The sequence below is a fragment of the Rhinopithecus roxellana genome, chromosome 20, assembly GCF_007565055.1.
Source record: "Rhinopithecus roxellana isolate Shanxi Qingling chromosome 20, ASM756505v1, whole genome shotgun sequence".
Lineage (NCBI taxonomy): Eukaryota > Metazoa > Chordata > Mammalia > Primates > Cercopithecidae > Rhinopithecus > Rhinopithecus roxellana.
In genome coordinates, this window is record NC_044568.1 from 9286776 (window position 1) to 9310743 (window position 23968).

The 23968-nt window shown below is 55.0% G+C and overlaps 2 protein-coding genes across 5 annotated transcripts; both read right to left on the minus strand.

Moving 5' to 3' along the window:
- Positions 1 to 686: 686 nt before the first annotated feature.
- Positions 687 to 5325, minus strand: MAZ (MYC associated zinc finger protein). The gene is given in 8 exon segments (XM_030924341.1): positions 687 to 1794; positions 2110 to 2333; positions 3136 to 3307; positions 3585 to 3648; positions 4044 to 4321; positions 4323 to 4656; positions 4658 to 4890; positions 4973 to 5325. Coding segments are annotated over 7 exon segments (1476 nt in total). The 5' UTR covers positions 5165 to 5325; the 3' UTR covers positions 687 to 1794; positions 2110 to 2130.
- Positions 5326 to 6484: 1159 nt separating this feature from the next.
- On the minus strand, positions 6485 to 22898 carry KIF22 (kinesin family member 22). Of its 4 annotated transcripts, none has more exons than XM_030924337.1 (16): positions 22785 to 22869; positions 22279 to 22567; positions 21109 to 21157; positions 15674 to 15869; positions 14262 to 14389; positions 14016 to 14170; positions 13262 to 13471; positions 12952 to 13182; positions 12665 to 12818; positions 12398 to 12533; positions 9237 to 9405; positions 8553 to 8721; positions 8111 to 8178; positions 6845 to 7057; positions 6696 to 6755; positions 6485 to 6607 (listed from the first exon to the last, which is right to left on the minus strand). In XM_030924337.1, exons 4-16 carry the CDS (start codon positions 15733 to 15735, stop codon positions 6560 to 6562), a joined length of 1803 nt encoding a protein of 600 aa, XP_030780197.1. In that variant the 5' UTR covers positions 15736 to 15869; positions 21109 to 21157; positions 22279 to 22567; positions 22785 to 22869; the 3' UTR covers positions 6485 to 6559. The 4 variants fall into 4 exon arrangements, with proteins under 4 accessions (XP_030780197.1, XP_030780199.1, XP_030780198.1 ...); XM_030924339.1 differs by having other exon boundaries at positions 22279 to 22570; positions 22785 to 22858; XM_030924338.1 differs by lacking the exon at positions 21109 to 21157.
- Positions 22899 to 23968: the final 1070 nt, after the last annotated feature.

Below are 23968 nucleotides of genomic sequence, written 5' to 3' on the forward strand. Positions count from 1 at the left end.
GGAAGGAAGATGGGGCAAGACACAGGGAGGCTGCAGAGGAGGAGCAGGGTGGGGTTTCGAGAGAGTGGACCCTGCAGAAAGGAGCAGCAGAAACTAGCGCTGGAAGGCTCAAAAAAGGGGCCCTGGAAAGGACGGAGCGGGGACAAGAAAGGGAATTCTAAGGGGCAGGAGAGACTGGGCAGAAGAGCCCGTATAAACACGGGTGGCCTATGCCCAGGATGAGGGACAGGTGCAGCTTTCATTCTCTACCTTGCTGCTCTCAGTCCTAGGGCTCGGACTCCCCAGCCCTTCTGCAGCCGCATCCACCCACCATGGCCTCAGGGATGTGACGCGCGCGGGGAGGGATGCGGCTGGGGGCTGAGTAGCGGCCACGGGTGTGGACTGGGGATGGCGGCATTCCTGTCTGGCAGCTGTTTGGGTTTCTAACGAGGCCTCTTCAAACCTCCAGGGGCTATTCTGGGCCTGTCCCGATTGGGAATTCCCCAGAGACCTGGAACTTGCTCTCCACAGCCACAGCCTTGGCCCCGCCCTAAATCTGTGCTGCCGCCAGTAATGCTGGCCCTGGGGAGGGCGGAGCCAGAACCCCACAGCCGCACAGGGCAGAGCAAGGCTGCACTGATAGACACCTGGCCGAGAAGAAACCCTTGGGGGTGGGGGCAGGTGCTTTGTGATGGCAATTCATTTAATCCAGAGCCAGAAACAAGATTTTATTTAAAATTTATTGTAATGGGGTCTGCGCAAAAGGAAGGGGTGGAGGGTGGGGTACATGCAGGGGACACAGGAACACGATGACATGGCCAGGGCCACTTTTGTCGTGGGGAAGAGGGATGAAAAGACAAGACCAGGGCTGGAGCTGGGGTGGAAAAGGGGAGGGGGACACTGGCTGCATTCCCCCGCCCCCAGGAAGCACCTCTAGGCCCTGGACCCCTCGCTCACCCTGGCCCCTAAGACTCCATCTCTTCTCTGCCTCTGGCCCTCCTGGCTTCTTCTGCTCCCCTTGACTTTTTCCCCTGACAGATTCTCAAGTAGGACGATGTTCAGGGCTTGACCCCAAACCCCCATACCACCTTATGAAGGTACAACCTTTGCCGGCCCTGCTTCTGCCCCTCCTCAAACCTCACCGCTTTCCCTCTGGGACAGCTCTGATCCCCCTCCTTCCTCTCCTCCCTCCCCCTGGAAAAAAAAAAAAAAAAGGGAAAAAGAAAGCACCAACTCCCCGGGGAGGGGCTGCAGACAGCAGGGGGAGAGGACTGGAAGGAGAGAAGAGGACCGTCGAGGGAAAAGGCTCACAAGTCCCTGGGAGGACAGGGCATGGGCTTACAGAGAGGAGAGGGGGTACGGGCAGTGGCTGCTCGTGTCCTCTGCCACCCTGCCCACTGTCCAGGGGACTTCAACACAACCAAGGGGACAGGTTTGTGTGGGGTCAGGTCTGATAGAAGAGAGGAGCAGGAGAAACAAATCGTTAAAACCTAGCGAATTCCCCTAAGAAAACACTTCTTCCTCCTTTCCTTCCGGAGGCTCCTTGGTTGGTGGGGAAATAGGAGTTGATGGGAAAAGAGGGGGGAGAGGAGCCTGTACCAGGTAACTCTACTCCATTCTCCCCTCTCCCCCGCAACCAACTTGGAGCTCACCAGGGTTGGGAGGGAAGTGGCTGAGAGCTCACAGGCACCCCCTCCGCCCCCGAGAGGGAGCCCACAGCTGTGGGAGGGGCTGCTACTGCTGCTGCTGCTGCTGCTGCTGCTGCCGCTGCCGCCGCCGCCGCCGCTGCCGCCATTGGACAAACCTCACCAGTACCTGCACACGAAAAACACCACGGATCACAGCGCGATCTGAATGGCAAAAGCCTTGCCCTCACCCCAGACCTTCCCAGTTTGCTTCCCCTGGGACACAGCCGTTGCTCACTTCCTATCTGGTTCCCAGAGGCCTCGGCCTGCATCCTCACCCAGCCAGAGCAGTTCTCCTCAAAGGTCCTCCCTGTGCCCAGAAATCTTCCTAGCCTGAGTGGTACATGGGCATCCCTCGCCTTCCTGAGATCCCCTATTGGGCCCTTTGAGCCCCCTTGTCCCCCACACCCCCCATCCCGCCCCCCAGCCATGCCCCACGCCTTGCCTGGTGGGTGTGGGGTCCCCCTCAGCAGGTGGGCTGTGGCTGGGGGGCGTCTCCCGGGACAGGGGGGGCGGCCCCCACCAGATGGGTCTGCATGTGGCCGGCCAGCTGGGCAGGGGTCTTGCAGTGCACGCTGCACAGCTTGCACAGGATGCGGTCAGCCCGCGGGGCCTGGAGCCCGTGGTCCTTCACCGCGTGGATGCGCAGGTATGCTGCCGTGGTGAAGCCTATTGGGGGGTGGATTGGGATGGGGCGGGGGTCAGCCAGGCGGAGACCCCAGAGACGGGGCTGATCTCCTAGGCGGGGGATGCCCTCCTCAGATGGCCCTGTCCTCCTCCCACGGCATCCTTGGTAGCCTGGGGTTAACTGCTCTGCTGGGGCTCGTGGGCACAGCAGCCCCTCCCTGAGCCTGGGGCCTGGCTTGCGTGGTGCCCGCTTCTCAGCCTTGGTACCTACAGAGCTCACTCTCCATGGCCGGGAGACCTCCCAGGATGACAGGACACTGACTCCTAGCCACTGGCAGGGTTGACCCTCAGCAGAGACGGCTGTGTCCCCCTCCCTCCAGTGCCCCGCAGTCTCAACCCAGTTAACCGGTGAGTCTGACTGAAGGCAGTTTTTCTCTGCTACCCGTGCAGGGTGCGTGCTGGTAAATCCCAGCCCGTGTACTACTCCACCTGCCCCAGCAGCTGGAGACAAGACCTTGTGGCTGCGCGGCGGAAACCTTGCCTTGTGACCCTTGGAACTGGCTTTCTTGACTACTCCTTCCCCAGAGCAGCCAAGTTCCACTCCCGCTCTCCCCACGTATGCCCAGGAGGTTCAACCTCTCTGGCAGATCTCTCTTCCAGCCAGGACTTCTTAAGAGTCTAACAACGTTCATTCAGGTGTCCCCCGCTGCTCCCTTGACCTCTTGGAGAACTCTAGACGCCACGAGCTCTTGGCTACAGCACCCTTAGCCCGTATCTGTGGCAGGGCGTCTGGCCAGGCGCCCACCCTCTGCCCCTGGCCCTCCCGGCAGTCCTCAGCATGTACCTTTGTTGCAGAGCTCACAGACATGGTGAGGGCCCTGGCTGTGCACCTTCATGTGGTCCGAAATATAAGCCGAGCTCAGCATCTTGCCACACACGTGACATGGCACCTTCTCCTCGTGTCGAACTGTGTGCGCCCGCAGCCGATCCTTCGTGGCGAAAGCTGCCTCACATTTCTGGGGAGGGGGGAGGGGCGTGGGGGGTGTCACAGGAAAGTTAAAGCTTGGCGGGCTGGGGAGGGGGAAGCAAGAGATTAAAGGTATCAGAGCCTTGGGGATCTTTGATCTGTAGGAAATGGGAGTGACATGATGAGGCCTTGATGAAGAGATGAGAAAATGGAGTGAAAAGGCAAAAAGGAGAGAGAGAAAAAGGGGGTCTGAGAGGCCGAACTCAGACAGCTACCATGAGGATCAAAATCATGCAAACCAGGACAAGAAGAGGCGGGCTTCCTACCTCACATTTGAAGGGCCGTTCTGTTGAGTGCACTTGTCTGACGTGACTGTTGAGGTGATCCGGCCTGGGGACACGTTGGGGTTGGGGTTAGGGTGGCGGTGGTGCGCCCCAAATCCGCCAACCTGCACCACAGGCCTTTCCGAGGATCCCTGGGCCTCCTCCCGGAGCCCGGGCCGTCACAGCGCCACTTCGGCAGGAAATCCCTCCCCTGGAACCCAGCCGCTGCCGCCGCCGCCTCCTCCCACGCAAAGCTTCCGTCAACCCCAAGGCCCACCTCCTCGACAAAGGACCACCCCTTGCTCCCTGGTAACCGGGAGAGGCTTCCTCCCTCCACCCTGGGAGGGGCTCCCCTTCCCCAACCTCAGCAGCCGCCTCCCTCCCCGCCAGCAACCGCCAGGCCACCTCCGTCGCGTCCCCCCCTCCCCACGGCCTAGCGGGCGGCCGAGGCCCCGTGCACACCGGGAGAAGCTCTTGCCACAGTGGGAGCAGTTGTAGGGCTTATGCACAGCGCCGTCATGTGAGCGCACGTGGTAGCTCATGCGGTCCTTGCGCTTGAAGCGCTGCTGGCACACCGGGCACTGGTAGGGCTTCTCGTCCGAGTGCGACAGCTTGTGTCGGTTCAGGTGGTAGACGTCGCGGAAGGCCTTGCCGCACATCTCGCAGGCGTGGTTCTTCCGGATGCGCTTCCCCGAGGCGGTCGTGGTCACCACGCCACCGGCGGCCACTGCGGCAGCGCCAGCCGCCGGCACCCGCCTCTCCCCCTCCCCCGCCAGCTCCGCTCAGCTGGGGCACGCTCAGGAGGCTCAGGGGCACCATGGTGGGCATCTTCATAGCACCCGAGGGGACCCGGCCGGCCTTGGCTCCCGTGTGGATGGCTTCGTGCCTCCGGAGATTGTAGCCGTTCTTGAACTCCTTGGCGCACAGAGCGCAGATGTAGGGCCCTTTGCTCTTTGTCTTCTTCTCCAAGGCAGACGCAACCGGGGCCACGGCGACCGTCGAGGTTGGGGCTACGACGGCGGTGGCCGCCGCCGCGGCGATGGTGGCGGCGGAGGCGGGGGGCGCGGCCTCGGCCGGCCGACACGGGCGGGGGTGGCGGAGGGGGCGCCGGGGGCTGCTTCAGGGCTGCTGTGTCCACCGTGGAGGCAGCGGCAGGGGCCGGGGGCGCGGCAGCGACGGCGGCAGCAGCGGCGGCGGCGGCTGCAGCAGCCGCGGCGGACTCCTGGGCGGCGGCAAGCACCGGGAGCAAGTCCACCTGGAGGGGCTCGGCCGCCGGGGCCTGGGGCGTGGGCGCGGGCGCCGGCGCGGCCTACGGAAACAAGGCGCCGAGTGGGCCGCGGGTGCGGGCGGGCGCCCCCCCAGCCCGGGCCCCCGCGGCCGGCCCTACTCACCTGGAATGGACTCTGGGCGCAGCCCTGGGAGGCAAAGAAGCGGGACTGGAGCTCAGCCCCGACCTGCAGGGGGTTCTGGGCGTGACCCTGAGGTGGCGGGAAGGAGTTCATGAGGCCGCCCACCCCCCGGGAGTCCAGGCCCAGCACGGGGAAGGGGGGGGCCAGCAGCGTGCAAGGGAACACCGGGAACATGGCCTCGGCCGCAGCGGGGCCCCCGGGGCTCAGCGGGGGCCGGGGGCGCGGGCCGCGCGGGGCCCGGGCTCGGGGCGCCGCCCCCGGCCGGCCGGGCTGGGCCGCGCCGAACGCATGGCCCGCGGGCCGCCCCGCCGCCCGCGCACCCCGGCCGGCGGGAGGGAGGGAGGGAAGGAGGGCGCCTTGCGGGCCGCGGAGCGCCGCGGCGACGGCGGCGGCGACGCCCCCTGGGTGGGGGCTGGAGGCCCCGCGGGGCCGGGGCCGGGGCCGGGGGCGGGGGCCCGGGCGGCGGCGGCGGCGGCGGCGGCGGCTGGAGCCTGGCGGGGCGGGGTGGGGGGAGCGAGGGAGCAGCCTCGGCCCCCGCCGCGCGCGCGCCCAGCCGGCGCCTCGGGGAGGGCGGGGGAGGGCGCGAGGGAGGGAGGGGGACAGCTGCGCGCGCACCGGGCGCGCGGAGGGGGGGTGGGACGGGAGGGAGGGCGGGCAGGAGGGGGTGTGGGCAGGGGGGGTGGGGGCGGGGGGAGGGGGTTGTTACCTGGAAGATGAAGCTGCTCCAGTTGCTGGGATCCATGGCGGAGGGAGGGAGGGAGGTGGCTCGCGCTCACCCTGGGGCGGGAGGAGGAGGAGGCGGCGGTGGGGGAGGGGGAACCCGGGGAGGAGGCGCGCGGGGCGGGCTGGAGGGGGGAGGTGGAGGGTGGGGGGAGCGGAGCACACTGCGCGCGGGGAGGGCGGGCGGGGGGCGCGAGGACACACAAGAGGCTGGAGCGGGCGCGAGCGCGAGCGCGAGCGCGCGCGTGGCCAGCGGGAGGGGCGGGCGCGAGAGGGACTCTGGCGGGAGGAGGGACGGGGGAGCCACCCAGCAGCCCGAGTCGCCCCAAGCGCGAGACCCCTGAGACGGCTGCTGATTGGCTGACGATGGCGCAGGTGGTGGGCGCGCGGGAGACGGGGCGGCTTCTCTCCTCTTACCCCCTCCAACGATTCCACCCCCCTCCCTCCGCCAGCGGCCGTTATTTCGCGCGCACGCGCACAAGGTCGTTGCCGAGCGGGAGAATGGGGGAGCGCGCGCCGGGGGCACGGACGGGGCGGGGCTAATCCCTGAGCGCGCGCCCGCCTAACGGTCGCAGGCCTCATGCTTCGGCTTCCGCTTTTTGCGTCCTGCCGGCCACCGTCCTCCCCGCCCCACTCCAGCTGTTTATTTACAATCTAGAGCTGACTCGCTTCCCTGAAGATGGCGCCCGGTGGAGTCTCCGGCCTCGCTCACGGCCCACCCCAAAGCAGTCACACCCCGGTCCCGCCCCCACAGCCCCAAAAATCAGGCGGAAGCACCAGAGCAAAAACTGTATTTACACAACACAGGGTTATACAAGGATTTAAAAAGGCGGAGTGAAGAGACGACGGTCAGGAGGGGCCACAGCGCTGGCCGGCGGCGAGACCCAGGATGTTTGCCTGCAACACAGGAGGGAGGGGGGCAGCGACGTTAGAGAGGGACGCGGGGCGCAGGACACGCAGAGGAGGGGCAGGGCCGTGACCTCACCTTCAGGAAGGACTCCATCTGTTTTCCCGTTATGCCCTCCACGCGTTCCAGGTCCTCCACCTGGCGGGACAGGATGGATGGGGGACGGGGTCTCAGGGGTGCCTGGTCTCCCCAGCTCCCTGCCCTGCCCCAGTCCAGTGGGCTGTTACCTGGCTGAAGCGGCCGTGGAGCTCCCGCCATCCCACGATTAGCTGAGCCTTTTTCGGGCCAATACGCTGAAGACTGCGGAGATCCCGGGCTGAGCCTTCGTTCAGCAGATCCAGTATTTTTTGGCGCCCATGAGCCAGTAGCTCCGGGCTGATCTGTAGCTCCCAGCAGTCCTCAGCCTTCTCCTCAGGCTCTGGGGCATCCAGGGACTCCAGCTGGGAGACAAAGGGAGGTGAGTGACATGCAGGGCAGCCAAGTGCTTTGGGCTCCTCTGCCAAAACTAGGAGCCCAGCACCAGCGACCTCCTGTGCTCCAGCCTCTTCCTCTCCTCCTCAAGTTGTGTCCAAAATCCCGCCCTCAGGTCACTCTGGCTTAATTCTCATTATGCAACTAGTGAAAGAGAGGTACTATTGAGTACTCAGTAGTAACATTAGCACCTTTCTCATTGAGTTGCTGTGGAGATCAAGTGAGTTAATGAATGTAAAGCACAAAATAAGCTCTTAAATCTGGTCCCTCATCTCTAAAAGGGAAAGAATAAGCTCTCTTTCAAAAATACATGGGAGAAAATAATATAAATAAATGATACCCCTCCCCCAACCATCTCAGTGTTTGAGTAGTTCTAGTGGTGTTCAATTCTGGGTATGCGCGCATGTGGTTTCATTCTTGAGTGCTTAGGTTCCCTAAGTTTTCCTCTTAAACTTGTAGAGGGCAGAAGCCAGGCTACACAGTGGAACATCCGCTCTGTGAGGTACATCCACATCACTGCCTTCCACCCTACATGCCCTGCAAGGAACCATTCATCACCACATTCCAGGGGTAAGCAACTTGAGGCCTGGTTTTTTTTTTTTTTTTTGAGATGGAGTCTCACTCTGTCGCCCAGGCTGGAGTGCAGTGGCCGGATCTCAGCTCACTGCAAGCTCCACCTCCCGGGTTTATGCCATTCTCCTGCCTCAGCCTCCCAGGTAGCTGGGACTACAGGCGCCCGCCACCTCCCCGGCTAGTGTTTTTTTTTTTTGTATTTTTTAGTAGACGGGGTTTTGCTGTGTTAGCCAGGATGGTCTTGATCTCCTGACCTCATGATCCGCCCGTCTCGGCCTCCCAGAGTGCTGGGATTACAGGCTTGAGCCACCGCGCCCAGCTGAGGCCTGTTAATAGCTGGTGGCCATCACCCAGTTCGTTTAACCCCAAGGCCAAAGCTCCTCCCTCTAGAGCCTACTCCCCCTTACTTCTGGGCTCCAGGTGTAGCCTAAGCCCCCAGCTACTTTCACCTTTCTCTTCCGGCCTTTATTCTTCAGGATATGGATCTCGGCATTTGGGGATGCTGCCTGCTCCTGAACTGAAAGTAGGAATTGAGAATTGATTGGAGTCAAGGCAAAGGGTACTTTTCACCCTCCCTGGTAGCCCTTCGGTTCTTCCATTTCTGATTCCCCAGCTTCCCTCCACCCTGAGTTAACCTGTTGTGTTTCCACATGACCTTTTTTATACCCGCATTTAAAGTGATTTCAGTCTTCCATTGTCTTCAATCCTCTACTTGTTTGTCCATCCCACTGTACTAAACACCGGAGGGCAGAGCACCTCCAGCGCTGCCTTAGAGCCTCCTCACCCCTCCCAGGGACTGGTATGTGGTGGGAGAACATAAATGACATAGAGATAGCTGCTCCTAACACTTCCTGCCTTACGGGATCTCAGCTGCGTTGGAGTCAAACTTACTTAGCTGTAGGGGCATCACCACAGCCTTTTTCAGGGGCTTTGCCACTGTGACTGTGCGATGCAAAAGGGGCCGGAGTATCGTGGGACAATGGTTCTCCTTTTCCTTTGAGTCTTCAGCCTTCTGGGCCAACACCTTGGCCTCCAGTTCTTTTTGTTTCATCTTAAGCCTCTGTTGGAAAGGATCAGGGAGATGTGACCCAGACCCAACTCCAGGGCAGCCTGAAGGGCAGTGGGTTATCAGGGTGAGTATGCAAGGCTTTGTGGCCCCAGAAGGCAGGGCTAGGACCAATGGGAGGTTACCAGGAGACAGGTGGAGCCTAACATAATTAAGAGCTTTCTGTGATCAAGGGGCTACCCAGAGGTGGAACAAGCTTCTGCAAATATTGAAGGGAAAGGCTTTTAAAGCAGAGTCCTCCATTAATTGAGCTGGGCTTTAGGAAATGTAATGTTTAACATTTGTTGCTTTTACTTTGAACTTTTTCTTCTCACCCCCTCACATCTGATCTCAATTGTCTGTCAAATTTCAGCCATGTTAAGGACATTCAAGAAGAAACTGGAGAACTTCCGGTATTGGGAGAAAACTGGACTCTAGTCCAGCCTGAGTATCCTTCCCTGTTTGAAGATCTGAGTATTGCTTCTCAAGGCCAACAGGAATCCCAGCTCCCACATCCCTAAAACACCTACCTCAATCTCCAGGTCTTTCTCTTCCACAGTCTTCATGAGCACCATCCGCTCTCGCTTTGGGGTACTCAACAGAGGGGCTCCCTGGCTCCCCTGGGAGGCCAGCAGACGGTCCAAGCTCAGGAGGCGCTCCAGCATGGCCGGGTCCATGCTGCTTAGCTTCTGCAGGGGGCTGAGCAGACAAATAAGTTGCTCTCCACCTACCTCCTCCCTCATCACCTTCTACAGCAGCAGGACTCCCCTCACCACACCTTAACTTGGCATATCCTGTAGCTCCAGAACCTAATGTTAACTTGCTAGGCATCCAATTTCTCTGGGTGCAGTCACTTCATCAGGTGAAGTGACTGCTCAGGAATGCCAGGAAATTAGGTGAACACTTGAGTGCCAGGTATGAGAGATCTAAGACACTGCCCTGTCCTGGAAGCACTGTCTACCGAGGAAATCAAGAGACCATAAGGTGACTGCCAGGGCAGTGCTTGACCATTTGGAGGAGCAGTTGGGGAAAACATCACAGAAGATGCCATCTTCAGAAGGGCTTTTTTTTTTTTTTTTTTTGAGACGGAGTCTCGCTCTGTCGCCCAGGCTGGAGTGCAGTGGCTGGATCTCAGCTCACTGCAAGCTCCGCCTCCCAGGTTTATGCCATTCTCCTGCCTCAGCCTCCCGAGTAGCTGGGACTACAGGCGCCCACCACCTCGCCCGGCTAGTTTTTTTGTATTTTTTAGTAGAGACGAGGTTTCACCATGTTAGCCAGGATGGTCTCGATCTCCTGACCTCGTGATCCGTCCGTCTCAGCCTCCCAAAATGCTGGGATTACAGGCTTGAGCCACCGCGCCCGGCCCAGAAGGGCTTTGAAATCCACTGAAGACCTCAGCTGCCAAGCCTATATCCTGTGGGCAGCAGGGAAGGCCTGTTCAAGCACAGTCCTGACTGAGCATGGTAAGGCTTAACAGTCTTTTTTTTTTTTGAGACAGGGTCTTGCTCTGTCACCCAGGCTGGAGTGCAGTGTTGAGATCACAGCTCACTATAGCCTTGGCCCCCCGGGGCTTAAGCAATCCTCCTGCCTCAGCCTCCTGAGTAGCTGGGTCCACAGGTGCATGCCACCAAGCCCAGCTAATTTTTTTGTAGAGATGGGATCTTACTATGTTGCTCAGGCTCGTCTTGAACTCCTGGGCTCAAGTGATCCACCCACCCTGGCCTCCCAAAGTGCTGGGATTACAGGTGTGGGCCACCGCGCCCAGTCAGCAATGTCTAACATTAATTTATTTTGCCTGGAATCTTGCCCCACATCTCCTCACATCTGTATCAATGATCTTTTCAGGTCAGTTTGATGCCACCTTTCCCATGATGCTCGCATCTCCCTTCCTATGCTGTGAACTGGCTCCTGGAGGACAGGGACACTCCTGTGCTTTCCACGCCAGTGCCTTGGAAAAAGAGGATCAGAACATATGTGGGCAAACACTAGAAGTCATCTCTCTTCCTTCCTGGCTCTCACAGCAGCAGCAGCTACTCCTTCCTGATTCTGAATTCTCCACCTGGTATCACATACTGATGTTCCCATCTAACTTCCTCTCCTGTGAGCACCCCAAGCTCTGGGTCTGCTGGGTTTGTTGTGCCCACTCTGAGCTTCCCCTTACTCAGAGTGCCTATCTGACAGAGAGCTTACCTGTGCACATTTCTGGGTGCACACAGCAGTGGAGAGTGCTGACAGATGGTTTGGGAAAGACAAGACTGAGAGATTGGGTCATGAGTGCACAAGCATCTTCTTGTGTGTGGCATCTTCCTTAACTACAGTAGCCCCCTGGGACAGAGTGGGCACTAACCGTGGCCTCCTCAGGTCACCTCTGTTTAGTAGTTCACAGGCTTTATTTGGGCTAGGGGTAGAAACAGGGCAAAGTTAAAACTGCAGCTGGCTTCTGGGGGTTGGAGGGAACAGCACAAGGGCTAAGTGGCCAGACACAGAAAGCAAGACCTCTGAATAGAGATGACCTGAGGATTAGTACATACTGGGCCATGAGGTGGGGTGATTGGAGTTGGGTCAGGAGGTGACACAAAGGACTTAGAGGCTTTGTCTGGATTGAGGGTAGAAGCAGTTAGGACAGCAGCTGGCTCCCCAGAGAGTCATGGAGAAGCTGGGCACTGACACACAGACCAGGTGGTCTCAGGGGCACAGCTCTTCCAAGTCTCCTTTGCTTTTCTCTCATGGATCTGAAAGATCTGATCCAGATCACTCCTTGAACCAGAAGCAAAAATGCTCATCCTTGAAACAGCTGTCCCAAAGCAAGAAGTTTTGCTGAGGGCTAAAGAGGTTGGAAAATGGAAAGGATCTCCAGAAGGAGGCCTCCTTAGGTCCCCAACGCAGCAGCACTGAGGAGAGATTGATCTTAGACTTTAGTGATTCAACGGAGTAAAATTTGGGGGGGAATTTATGTATTTATTTATTTATTGAGACGGAGTCTTGCTCTGTCACCGAGGCTGGAGTATTTAGTGGCTTGATCTCGGCTCACTGCAGCCTCCACCTCCCAGATTCATGCAATTCTCCCTGCCTCAGCCTCCCGAGTAGCTGGGATTATAGGCGCCCACTACCATGCCTGGCGAATTTTTGTATTTTTAGTAGAGACAGGGTTTTGCCATGTTGGCCAAACTGGTCTTGAACTCCTGACCTCAGGTGATCTGCTTGCCTTGGCCTCCCAAAGTGTTGGGATTACAGGTGTGAGTCACCATGCCCAGCTGGGGGTGAATGTATTTATTTACTTTGAGATGGAGTCTTGCTCTGTTGCCCAGGCTGGAGTGCAGTGGCCGCAATCTCAGCTCCCTGCAACCTCAGGTTCCTGGGTTCAGGGGATTCTCCTGCCTCAGTCTCCCGAGTAGCTGGGATTACAGGCACACGCCACCACACCCGACTACTTTTTGTATTTTTTAGTACAGATGGGGGTTCACCATGTTGGCCAGACTGGTCTCGAACTCCTGACCTCAGGTGATCCACCCAACCTCGGCCTCCCGAAGTGCTGGGATTACAGGAGTGAGCCACCACACCCGGCCTATGGTGAATTTAATGGGAGAGGAACAAGATCACAGCTGTCTCTGCTCAAGGATCTGACAGGCATTGCAGCTCTGCTGCTAAGCCACACATCAGGAAGGAGATACATCCAAGGCCCACTGCTCACCTGAGTTTCTGGGAGGCAGAGGCTGAAGCTGCCATGGGCTCAAGGCTCCCGATCTCCTCTTCCTCAGGGCCTCGAGCTCTCTTTGCCTCTGGTGGACCAAGCAATTCTTTCTGAGACAGCTTAACAGGTCCCAAGACTAGATGATTGGAGGATGGGGTGAAGAGAGGGATCGCGGGTGGTCAGCCTCTGTGCTGATGCTTGGTGGTTTCAACAAACTCCCTGATTTCCAGACCCAGCATTTCCACTCCTGCCTCCCCTAGTTCTCACCATGAGGCTGCAGGCTCTCATTGGTAAAAGGCCGGTTGATCACCTCCTTGGTCCTGGCAGCAAAGTTGAGTGCAGAGACTGTGTCTAGGTAGAAATGTCTCTCAGGGGCAATGTTGGCAATAAGGATGCTGTGGGCTGAGCCACCCAGAGAGTCCTGAGGGTGGGACCAGGCAGTGGGTGGGTCAGAAGCCCAGCCTTCCTATGCCTCAACCGCTATTCCCCACCCCACAGCAGGCCTGAGAACCTCCTTCTGCAGCCCCTTCTTCCCTGAGACAGGTGGGTCTGACCTGCAATAGGCGAGTGAGCTTGCTGTCCCGATAAGGTACACGAGGGAGGCCCTGATTCAGCGCATCTACCACCTTGCCCAGGACAAACAGGGAGGCGTTGATGGCACCGCTCTCTTTTAGCCGAAGTCCCTTGTTGCCTGTGCGCCGGTTGTCCTCTGACCCGGCCAAGTCAATCAGGTAGAGTTTTCCCTCTCGCTGGCGAAATGGGGCCAAACGTTCCCGCTGGTCCACCTGGGGTAAGAGCAAAGGTCTCATGCTTATTAGCTCAGGCTCCTGGGCTTCCCAGGTCCTCGCCCGTCTGTGGCCTCACCTTGACCAGGAGCACAGCATGACTGCGGGAGGAGCGCTGGTTGAGCCGGGTGGCTCCTACAGTCCGATTTCGACTGGCTGGCAGGAAGTGCCGCTCAAAATCAGCAAAGCTAGTGATGGGCTTCTGGGTAAGACCCGGAATCAGGATGTTCCCCCGGCAGTCTTCTCGGATCACCAGGTCTCCCGATGTAGAGTCCAGTAGGTCTAATACCTGTGTAAGCAGTGAAGGGGAAGGGCAATTCTCCATACAGAGGCGGCTGCTTTCTTTTTTGTTGTTGTTGTTGAGACAGAGTCTCGCTCTGTTGCCCAGGCTGGAGTGCAGTGGCCCGATCTCAGCTCACTGCAAGCTCCGCCTCCCGGGGCTTATGCCATTCTCCTGCCTCAGCCTCCCAAGTAGCTGGGACTACAGGCGCCCGCCACCTTGCCTGGCTGGTTTTTTGTATTTTTTTAGTAGAGACGGGGTTTCACTGTGTTAGCCAGGATGGTCTTGATCTCCTGACCTCGTGATCCGCCCGTTTCGGCCTCCCAAAGTGCTGGGATTACAGGCTTGAGCCACTGTGCCCGGCCGAGGCGGCTGCTTTCTGGGGATCAGTTTCCTTTCTCTGTTCTATTCTCGGAGTTGTACCATCTGCTACCCCAGCCTCTGTCTTTCTAGGTCTCACCTTACCTCCCTGCTAGAGCAGAGCTTCATTTTCTAGAACCAGGTCTTACTTTGACCCTTTGTTGCTCCTCTCCCAACCAGCGCGGGGCCTCACCTTCTCCTGGTAGATCTCTAGGTACGACATAGTGACAGAAAGGGCCCATGGCCGGCCCTCGGCGCCCTCCTCCCTTGTGAGCTGCAAGAGGTCCATGAGAGCCCGCGGGATCACCCCAGGTTGCTCTGGACTGCCCAGCATTGTGTGCGTCTTCCCTGGGGAGAGAGTGGAGAAAGCTGTGAGATTTTCCTCTCTGTTTCCCCAGCCCTTTCTGACCCATAACTGTTTCTTTTCTGGCTCCCTCACCAGCTCCTGTGGGTCCATAGGCAAGCACGCTGGCATTCTGCCCTTCCAGCAAGTGCCTTAGGATGGGCTGCACTGAACCTGCATAGATGTCCTGCTGAGTACTCCTCTCCCCATAGAAGGCATCAAACCTGCAGGAAGAAAGAAAGAAATTAGTATGTGTGTGTGTGTGTGTAAGGGGTGGAGTGGGGTGGGGGTAGGTAAGGTATTCTACTCTCATCTGGATCTTGGATTTAAGAGAAAGTCTCTATCCGCTTTCTTGCACAAAGACCTTAAAAAGCATCCACCTAACACCTACTCCATCCTCATCTCTCTATTGGTATTAGGAATACAGAGATGGATCTGATATCCTTGCTCTTCGAGTTTTGCAGTCTGGTAGGATAGATATCCACACTGCTGTGATTTAGGAAATGAAGATAAGAACACACTCTTGAAGGAGTAACTGATTCTGCTCAAGGAAGATTTTGACCAAAGAAAGAAACTCTAAGAATCAAGAATAGCACAAAAGCAAGGCTTGCCAATCTTTTTCACATGGCCACACGTGTAGAACATTGTATTTTAAACCGTAATGGGGAAAACAGAGGATGCTGCTTACGACTGGACTAGACTCCACATACCAATCACATATTCACTGCGTTCTGGTGGAGAAGCTGCAACTTAGGCCACAGCAGGGGTTTAGTATATGTTGAGGGAATGAGGCTGGAAAGAAACTGAAGCCCAAATTGTTAACGGTCTAGTATGGGAGCTAGCAAACTTCTGTAAAAAGGCAGACTGTACATATTTTAGACTTTGTGGGCCATGTGTTCCTTTTACAACTACTCAACTCTGCCACTGTAGTCAGAAAGCAGCTATAGACAATATGTAAATAAACGATAAAATTTTATTTACTGAAAATCTTACTCCTGATCAGATTTGACCTGCAGGCCATGGTTTGCCAGCCCCTGCCTAGAAAAACAGGCCAAGGAGTTTGAATTTGAAATCCCCAGTAGGATTATAAAGTAGCTGCCCTTGTGAGTTCTGTCCCCATATCTGGGTGGTCTTCTCTGATACTACCCAGCTGCAGCTTGGGTAGGCTGGCTGGCTGGTCTGTGTTCCCCCAACCCTCCCCCTGTGTCCCATAGCCTCTACTTGGGGCTCACCTGCTCACCTTCATTGCTCTTCCCTCTCTGTGCACAGTAACATATGTCTGATTTAACCTCTCATCTCTCCCTACAGTATCCCAGAGAGGGCCCAGAGGGGACACCTGTGAACATTTCCTAGTGAACAGTGAAGGCTCAGGGAACAAAGCGGTGCTAAGGAGGGAGCAAGGATCCTGGGGAGGCAGGTCGGAGAAACTCTCTGGGGAAGTGATAACATGGGCAGGCCTAGGAGACGGAGGTGATGGCATGAGGGAAGAGGAGTGGCCTGAACCTTACTGGTATTTGAGAGTCTCCTGGTGGTTCCTCCAGTTAGCAATCTCTAGAGAGCAGCTGTCCATGCCCCGCACACAGGGGGTATCGCTTGCTCCAACTGTTGCATCCACAAATGGCCGCAGTCGCACAGCCACCCTTACGCGAGCTGGAGGTGGACGACGACTAGCCCCAATCTTGCTTGGCCGACAGCGACCAGCTCCTGGAGGAGAGAAAATCACTTTTAGGCATGAAGTATGGTGGTGGCAGAAGAAGCAGGGACCAACTTTGCTGGGCAGGCTGGGGGCCACAGCTCATGTTGGAGAAGTTCATTCTGCCCTGGTCATGTTGTGGACACCCCTAAGCTTGGCCTCAGTGCCTTCCCTGCTCTACAAGCAAGTCCAGCGGGGTGTATAGCAGGCTTCTCAGACAAAATAACCTGGAGGATCTTGTGAAAACGTGGATTTGGTTTCAGTCTCCCTGGGGTGATGCCCAAGATTTTGCATTTCTCACAAGCTCCCAGGTGATGCTGGGCACTTAAAAAACAAAAAATAGAGAGAGAGAGGGAGAGAGGGATGGACTTTCACTAGGTTACCCAGGCTTGTCTTCAGCTCCTGGGCTCCAGTGATCCTCCTACCTCAGCCTCCCAAAGTGCTGGAATTATAGGCAGGAGCCACCATGCCTGCCCCAGTACATGTTTTGAATTGCCAAGGGTGAAGTAGACCAGCACCTCACAGGGTTGTTCTAAGGATTAAAAGGGTTGACATCTGACCGAAACCTAAACCAGACAGTGAATTGCCAGACTTTTCTGTGCTTTTTTTTTTTGAGATAGTCTTGTTCTGTCATCCAGGCTGGAGTGCAGTAGCATGATCTCAGCTCACTGCAACCTCCACCTCCCAGGTTCAAGCGATTCTCCTACCTCAGCCTCTTGAGTAGATGGGATTACAAGCGCCCAACACCACTCCTGGCTAGTTTTTGTATCTTTGGTAGAAACAGGGTTTCACCATGTTGGCCAGGCTGGTCTCGAATTCCTGACCTCAAGTGATCTGCCCGCCTTGGCCTCCCAAAGTGTTGGGAGTACAGGTGTGAGCTACCCCACCCAGCCTGTGTACCTCTATTTCTTAACTGGGGTTTCTAATATGTATTGAGATGTATATACACTCACAGACCCACCCCCCCTGCAAACTGTTAATGATGATCTTTCTCGTTAACATGGGGAATTATGTGGGTTCTGCAAAAACCACCGACATGCAATTCTTCTCTCATGTAAACTTATCCCTGAATTTGCTTCAGATGATTAAATCAAGTCTTTTTTTTTTTTTTTTTTTAAAGAATTGACAACTGAATTATTTTGTTTTTTTTTTTTTGAGACGGAGTCTCGCTCTGTCGCCCGGGCTGGAGTGCAGTGGCGCGATCTCAGCTCACTGCAAGCTCCGCCTCCCAGGTTCCCGCCATTCTCCTGCCTCAGTCTCCCGAGTAGCTGGGACTACAGGCGCCCACCACCTCGCCCGGCTAGTTTTTTTTATATTTTTAGTAGAGACAGGGTTTCACTGTGTTAGCCAGGATGGTCTCGATCTCCTGACCTCGTGATCCACCCATCTCGCCCTCCCAAAGTGCTGGGATTACAGGCTTGAGCCACCGCGCCCGGCCAAACTGAATTATTTTGTATCGTCGGAAAAGACAATGAAGATAAAACTTAAAAAAAGAAAAGGCCTCTATTTTTGTGGGGGTTAAGTGAGTTGAAAACATCTAAGGACAGTATTACTCTATTTTACGTTGGAGGATAACATACTGTAGCTCATAGTGGAATTCAAACCTAGATCTCTTCCCCTCTAAAACTCTTTTAATAGGATGCTGTATTGCTTCTCTATTATGTACTAACTGGGAAAGCTCCTGGCAGCTCTTTCCCTTCCTTGCTGGTGGTAGTAGCTGGTTGCTAGGAGCCATAGGCCTCGCAGAAGGCAAAAGGCTGGCTGGTATATGTAGTCAACACAGAAACAGCAAGATGAAAAGGCAGATAGATGACGCCTAGAAAGAATCTTACGCCTAGGCCGGGCACGGTGGCTCACGCCTATAATCCCAGCACTTTGAGAGGCCAAGGCAGGCAGATCAGATCACAAGGTCAGGAGACCGAGACCATCCTGGCTAACACGATGAAACCCCATCTCTACTAAAAATACAAAAAATTAGCCAGGCATGGTTGCAGGCGCATGTAGTCCCAGCTACTCGGGAGGCTGAGGCAGGAGAATGGCCTGAATCCGGGAGGTGGAGCTTGCAATGAGCCGAGATCGCGCCACTGCCCTCCAGCCTGGGCGACAGAGCGAGACTTTGTCTAAAAAAAAAAAAGAAAGAATCTTACATCTAAGTAAGGCAGGCATACCCATAAGCAGATGGCCTGTTTCAAAAATTGAACCTCCATTCCATCATCTGATAAATGGGGCTACTAATACTATTTCTCACGTTATGGTAGCAAAGCGCTTGGACATGTAGTTCTCATTTGTTCCTCATGGTAATCCTGAAAGTCAGGAGTAAGCAGGTAAAAACCTGCAGATGCACGTGTGCAGACAGAAAATTAAGGTGCACTGACTTGTCAAAAATGTGTGCAGGACCCTCCTCTGCCTGCTTTCACAGGAGAGCAGAAAGAACAGAAAGATGGCAGATGTAGAGGCACTTAAGGAAGCGCAGTGATCAATCTAAGGGGAAGGGGAAGTCAGTGATGAGGTAGAGTGTAGACGCTGGTCAGACAGAACTGGACTTCAATTCCAGCTCTGACATTTATTAGTTTGTGACCTTGGACCTTAGGTTTCCTTGTCTGTAAAATAAGGTTGGGGGTAGGCCTTGGGTTTTTTGAGAATTTGGCCTGGCGTGGTGGTTCAAGCCTGTAATCCCAGCACTTTGGGAGGCCAAGGTGGGCGGATCACCTGAGGTCAGGAGTTTGAGATCAGCCTGGTGGTGAAACCCTGGCTCTACTAAAAGTACAAAAATTAGTCAGGTATGGTGGTGTGCACCTGTAATCACAGCTACTTGGGAGACTGAGGCACAAGAATTGCTTGAATGCGGGAGGTGGAGGTTGCAGTGAGCAGAGATCGTGCCATTGCACTCCATACTGGGTGACAGAGCAAGACTGTATCTCAGAAAAAAAAAAAAAAAGATAATTAAAATACAGGCAGCACAGTGACTAGCACATAGTAGGTAGGTTCATTATTCAAGGTAAAATGGCCTGGGTTGAAATCCCAGCTCTGCCATTTACAGCTAGCTAAGTAACCTAGGGAAATTATTTTCCATCCCAGTGCCTCAATTTCCTTACCTGCAAAATGGGAATAAAAATACCTTCTTGTTAGGTTGTTAGGACAGTAATTTAGGTGATTCATGTAAAAATGCTTTGAACATTATCTGGTATTTGGTAAAAGGCCAGTAAGTGCTTTTTAATGTCTATCTCCCATTTTCCAGATGAGGAAACCTCAGTATAGAGGGGTTAGCTGACTGGCCCAGGGTCAACAGCTAGTGAGTGACAGCTTCAAATGAAGATCTAACTCCAATGTGCTTTATATGAACCCTCCTCAGGCTCCTCAGCCCCTTCACCTTTGCATCTCATAAGAATGTGAGGATTCAAAGTAATAATGTACATACAATGTTTAGCACAGTGCCTGGCAGCAACTGCTCAATCCTTAGCTGTTATTATTACACCCTTTCTCTTGCTACCCACTCCTCCATCCCTGCAACTTGCTTCTGCCCTCACTATTCAGCAGGGTCACCCATGGCCTCCCTAATGCTAGATCCAGTAGGCGTACTCAGCCTCAATCCTGTTGGACCTCCCAGAAATATGCAACACTCTTGGGAAACACACTTTTCCCTTCATTTCCATGCCCCCCAACTTTCTGGTTGTCTTACCTAGTTCTCTGTTCACTCCTCAGTTCTACCAGTCTCCAGTGCTTTTCGTAGGATCTGTCTATCCTTTCTCTAGACCAGCATTTCTCAACTTCAGCACTACTCACATTTTGAGCTGGCTAATTCCTGTTGTGGGGCTGTCCTGTGCATTTAGGCTGTTAACAGCACATGCTTACTAGATGCCAGTAGCATTCTCCACCCTCACCCTCAAGTTGTAACAACTAAAAATCTCTCCAGACATCTCCAAATGTCCTGTGAGGGACAAAGTTGTCCCCAGCTGAGACCACTCAGTAGGCAGGTCACCTGTCCTCTTGGCTTCAGTAACATCTTACAGCCGATAAGTCCTATTGTACGTTCTGCACAAAAGCTCTCTACTGCAGACCCACGTTCTGAACGGCTGCCCTGACAGCTCCTTTTTTTTTTGACTCTTGGCTCACTGCAGTCTTCTGCCTTAGCCTCCCTGAATAGCTGGGACTACAGGTGCGTATGCCACCACACCCAGCTAATTTTTGATTAATTTTAGAGACGGGGTTTCACCATGTTGGCCAAGATGGTCTCGATCTCTTGATCCTCCTGCCTTGGTCTCCCAAAGTGCTGGAATGCTGGGATTATAGGTGTGAGCCCGGCCGACAGCTCCTCTTAAACTCCACCTGTCCTAAACTGAACCCTCCCTTCCCCATCTCTCTGCAGCCTCCTCCTTTGATCTGATGTAAATGAATGGCACCAACCCCAAAAGTGGGAGTCTTTAACTCCAACGTCTCTTACCTCCCACATCAGTTCATTATTAACATCTGTCAAGTCTATTCCTTTAAATCTCTTGAACAAGTCCACTTCTCTCCACTGCCACTGCACTACCTCTGCCCAAGGTCATGGTCTTTACAGCCTTCCTTGCTGGTGGTAGCAAGGTGTCTCCCTGCCCTCTAGTCATTCCCTCTGTTTCCTTCCTTGCAGTGTAAATTACCAGTCACGATGAATTTCTTTCACTTCCTACAAAACTCTAAGTTCTCTTGCACCTTTGGGTTTTTGTCCATGTTAATCTCTCTCCCTAGAATATCTGCACTGCTCCCCACCCCACCCTGGAGTGACTGAGGTAAACACATCTTAATTCCTCTTAAAAAACAAAACTGGCCGGGCGCGGTGGCTCAAGCCTGTAATCCCAGCACTTTGGGAGGCCGAGACGGGTGGATCACGAGGTCAGGAGATTGAGACCATCCTGGCTAACATGGTGAAACCCTGTCTCTACTAAAAAAATACAAAAAAACTAGCCGGGCGATGTGGCTGGCGCCTGTAGTCCCAGTTACTCGGGAGGCTGAGGCAGGAGAATGGCGTAAACCCAGGAGGCGGATCTTGCAGTGAGCTGAGGTCCGGCCACTGCACTCCAGCCTGGGCGACAGAGCAAGACTCCGTCTCAAAAAGAAAACAAAAACCCTTTCCTGGTAGACTCTAAGGCTTTATCAGGTGCACTCACAGCTCTTGTTAGCCCCTCCATAAGCATTTGTCACGCCCCACTATTGCGTGTTTGTCACTTTCTCCACCTGACTGCCAACTATGAGAACAAGTTTTATCCTGCTCACCTTTCTAACCCCAACACCTGGTGCAGAGTAGGCCCTCAGGAAGTATTTGCTGAAAAAAATTAAGATGTAGTGAATAAACTTCTACTCACTGGCTTGTTCATTTCCATCATGAAAGTGGCTCACTGCCATTCCTGCCCCAGAGCTCACAGTCCAGGGGAGGAGGGAAGAGGGAGGGCCACATGTAAACAATTATTTACAGCACAAGAGTCTAGCCCTTTCATGATAAAAGCAACCTTGAGCTTGGACCAGACTAGCAATTATTATTAATTTTCCCTTCTTCTACAATTCCTAAATTTCACTCACTCTTCTCCCTTTTCTTGATGAGGAAATTGAGCTAAGAGAGCATCTTCGGCCTCTTTTACATCATAAATTAAAAAAACACTTGCTGTTCTTGTCTTCTTAGTCAAAGCCTGGCAAACTCCTATCCAACCTTTGAAACCCATCTCAAGTATCACTCCCTGAATGAAGTCCTCCCAGAATACTCAAGGGTTTACTTCAGATTCTACACACTCAGTTTATACACATCTCTCATTGTGTTTCGTATTACATCTGCGTATGTGACACTCTATTCAAACATATTTTAAGTTCCTCGAGGAAGGGATATTATTCATTCAGGCATTTTCATATCTTACCAAGCACTGGACACAGTACATCAGGGTAAGGGGAGACTCTGCTCAGCCAGCAGGGACACCATGTACTTGGGCATAATGGTTAAGAGCAGAGACTCTACACTCTGACTCCTGAATTCAGAGCGAATTCAGACCCCAATATTTACTAGTTGCGTGAAATCTGAACAACTAACCTCAGTTTCCTGTATAAAACGAAGACAGTAATAGTAACCTCATAGCATTGTGTGGACAATAAATGGTTCACCACCATAAAATGCCTACAACTGTGCCTGGCACATAGCAAGAGCTCTACATGTTAGGGATTCTCCTAAATGTCTGTTTCCCCACGAGGCTAACGAGGGCTCCAATGAATTACTATGGCGCCCACCATCATCACTGACAAGGACTAAGTCTCCTGGTTAGAGAGGCACATGTAAACAAATACAAGATTTTGGGTGTCCTAACAGCCTTTCTAACCCTAAAATAGCATTCACTTCCATGTTAGAGTGAAAGGAAACTTCAGTCTTTTATTTCGTTTTATTGTAATCGCAGAGCATCTTACGCTGTCAACTCAAACACAGCAGCAGCCGGGTCTGATCCTCAATCCGCCCTCCTGCATCTCTCAGGGATGTCTCTGCACCCAAACACCATGTCCCACACAGAACCCTTCCCAAAACACGCCTCCGGCTCCCTTCTCGTCCTCGTGGCTAGAGCGTCCGCCACTCTTCTCTTGCTTATTCAGGTCATCTCCAGGGACGAGGCCATGACCCGAACCATTTCACAGACGAAGAAACCGAAGCTCACAAAGTGCGCGGGGTTTCAAGCCAAGAGCCTGGGCCGGAGACCCGAGTCTACTGACCCAAGGAGAGAGCAGGAAACAGGGAGAAGGCAGGAGTCAGGCTGGCCGACCAACTCGCGACCCCACACTCTCACCGTCCCCCTCTCCCCGCCCCCGCGCTGTGGCCGCCTCTCCGCGACAACCCGCGGAACCTGGACCACACTCCGACGCATGACTCCCACTAAGCTCCAGACGTCCGTGCCCGCCTTGCCCAGGCCGGGCTCAAGTACCTGAGGTAGCCGCCGCTGCCGCTGCCGCCATCTCGCGTCGCCTCTGCTGCGTCGAGACCCCAGCGGACATTCCCCTCCCTCCTTGGGCCCGCCTCTCCCATTCGAATTCCCCGTTGCCCCGCCCCCTCTCCCAGGCTCCACCAATCACGACTACGCGCCGCCGGAAGCTCCTGCGTGTAGCTCGCCACTATCCCGCCCTCCAGCGCTTGCCTCCGGGTCCCCAAGAAAAGGTTTCCCCTGGTCAGGACGGATGCGCGCGCGTGGGCCGCGCAACCGTTGACCTCTGGAAGCGCGCTACGGTTCAAACCCCTACGCGGAGATGTTGACGACGGTGGCCGCTGGGGGAGCTGCTGAGCGCCGCCCGGCACTGGGCTCCCTTTCCCTTCATTTTCTGCAGTTTCTTGCCTCCGTGGGTGGTTGGCGCGTCTGCGGAGCAAAGGTCGTTGTGTGGATCGTGGGGTTGCAGCCCCAGCCAAAGAGCTGTCACGTCTGGTCGGTTCTGTAGATCTGGGCCCCAGGGGCTGGACTGTGGGCTGTCACGTTGCACTCGCTGCCTGCTGGGCCCAAGACCACTGTAGGTCCCTTCGCGTCCATGTCAGCCCAGGAGAGCAGCTTGGATGTTCCTGTCTTTATAACTTGGCACTCAGCACGTCGGCGAAGCGTGGAAAACGCTTGTTCTGTGATTCAGTCCCACTCACTGGTTCCCAGTCCTTAAGGGTACAGCGGTCCGTTGAGTAGCTCTCTGTCCTTTGTGAAAGGTTGGCTAGGGACCGTCATTCCACTTTTGAGCACCAGGTAGGTAGGGCCCAGGTTTAGACATTATGTTCCACCCTACTGAACAACAAAACAAAACCCAGGCCGGGCTTGGTGGCTCAGTCCTGTCTGTAATCCCAGCACTTTGGGAGCCTGAGGCGGGAGGATCACTGAGGTGAGGAGCTCGAGACCAGTCTGGCCAACATGGCGAAACCCCATCTCTACTAAAAACACAAAAATTAGCCGGGGTTGGTGTCGCACCTGTAATCCCAGCTATTCGGGAGGCTGAGGCAGCAGAATCGCTTGAACCTGGGAGGTGTAGGTTGCAGTGAGCTGAGATGGTGCCACTGCACTCCAGCCAGGGCATCAGAGTGAGACCCAGTCTCAAAACAACACAAATCTTACATCAGTGTTTCTGAAAAGTTTTGCCT

Excerpts from the sequence above, each read along its gene's own strand:
- KIF22 (XM_010387774.2), bottom strand. The coding sequence starts at position 22,854 with ATGTCCGCTGGGGTCTCGACGCAGCAGAGGCGACGCGAGATGGCGGCA. Across the intron at positions 13,472-14,015 it reads TAGAGATCTACCAGGAGAAG|GTATTAGACCTACTGGACTC; the intron begins GTGAGGCCCCGC and ends CTGCTTACACAG. Across the intron at positions 8,179-8,552 it reads GGTGATGCCCCTACAGCTAA|TTCAGGAGCAGGCAGCATCC; the intron begins GTAAGTTTGACT and ends TCCTACTTTCAG.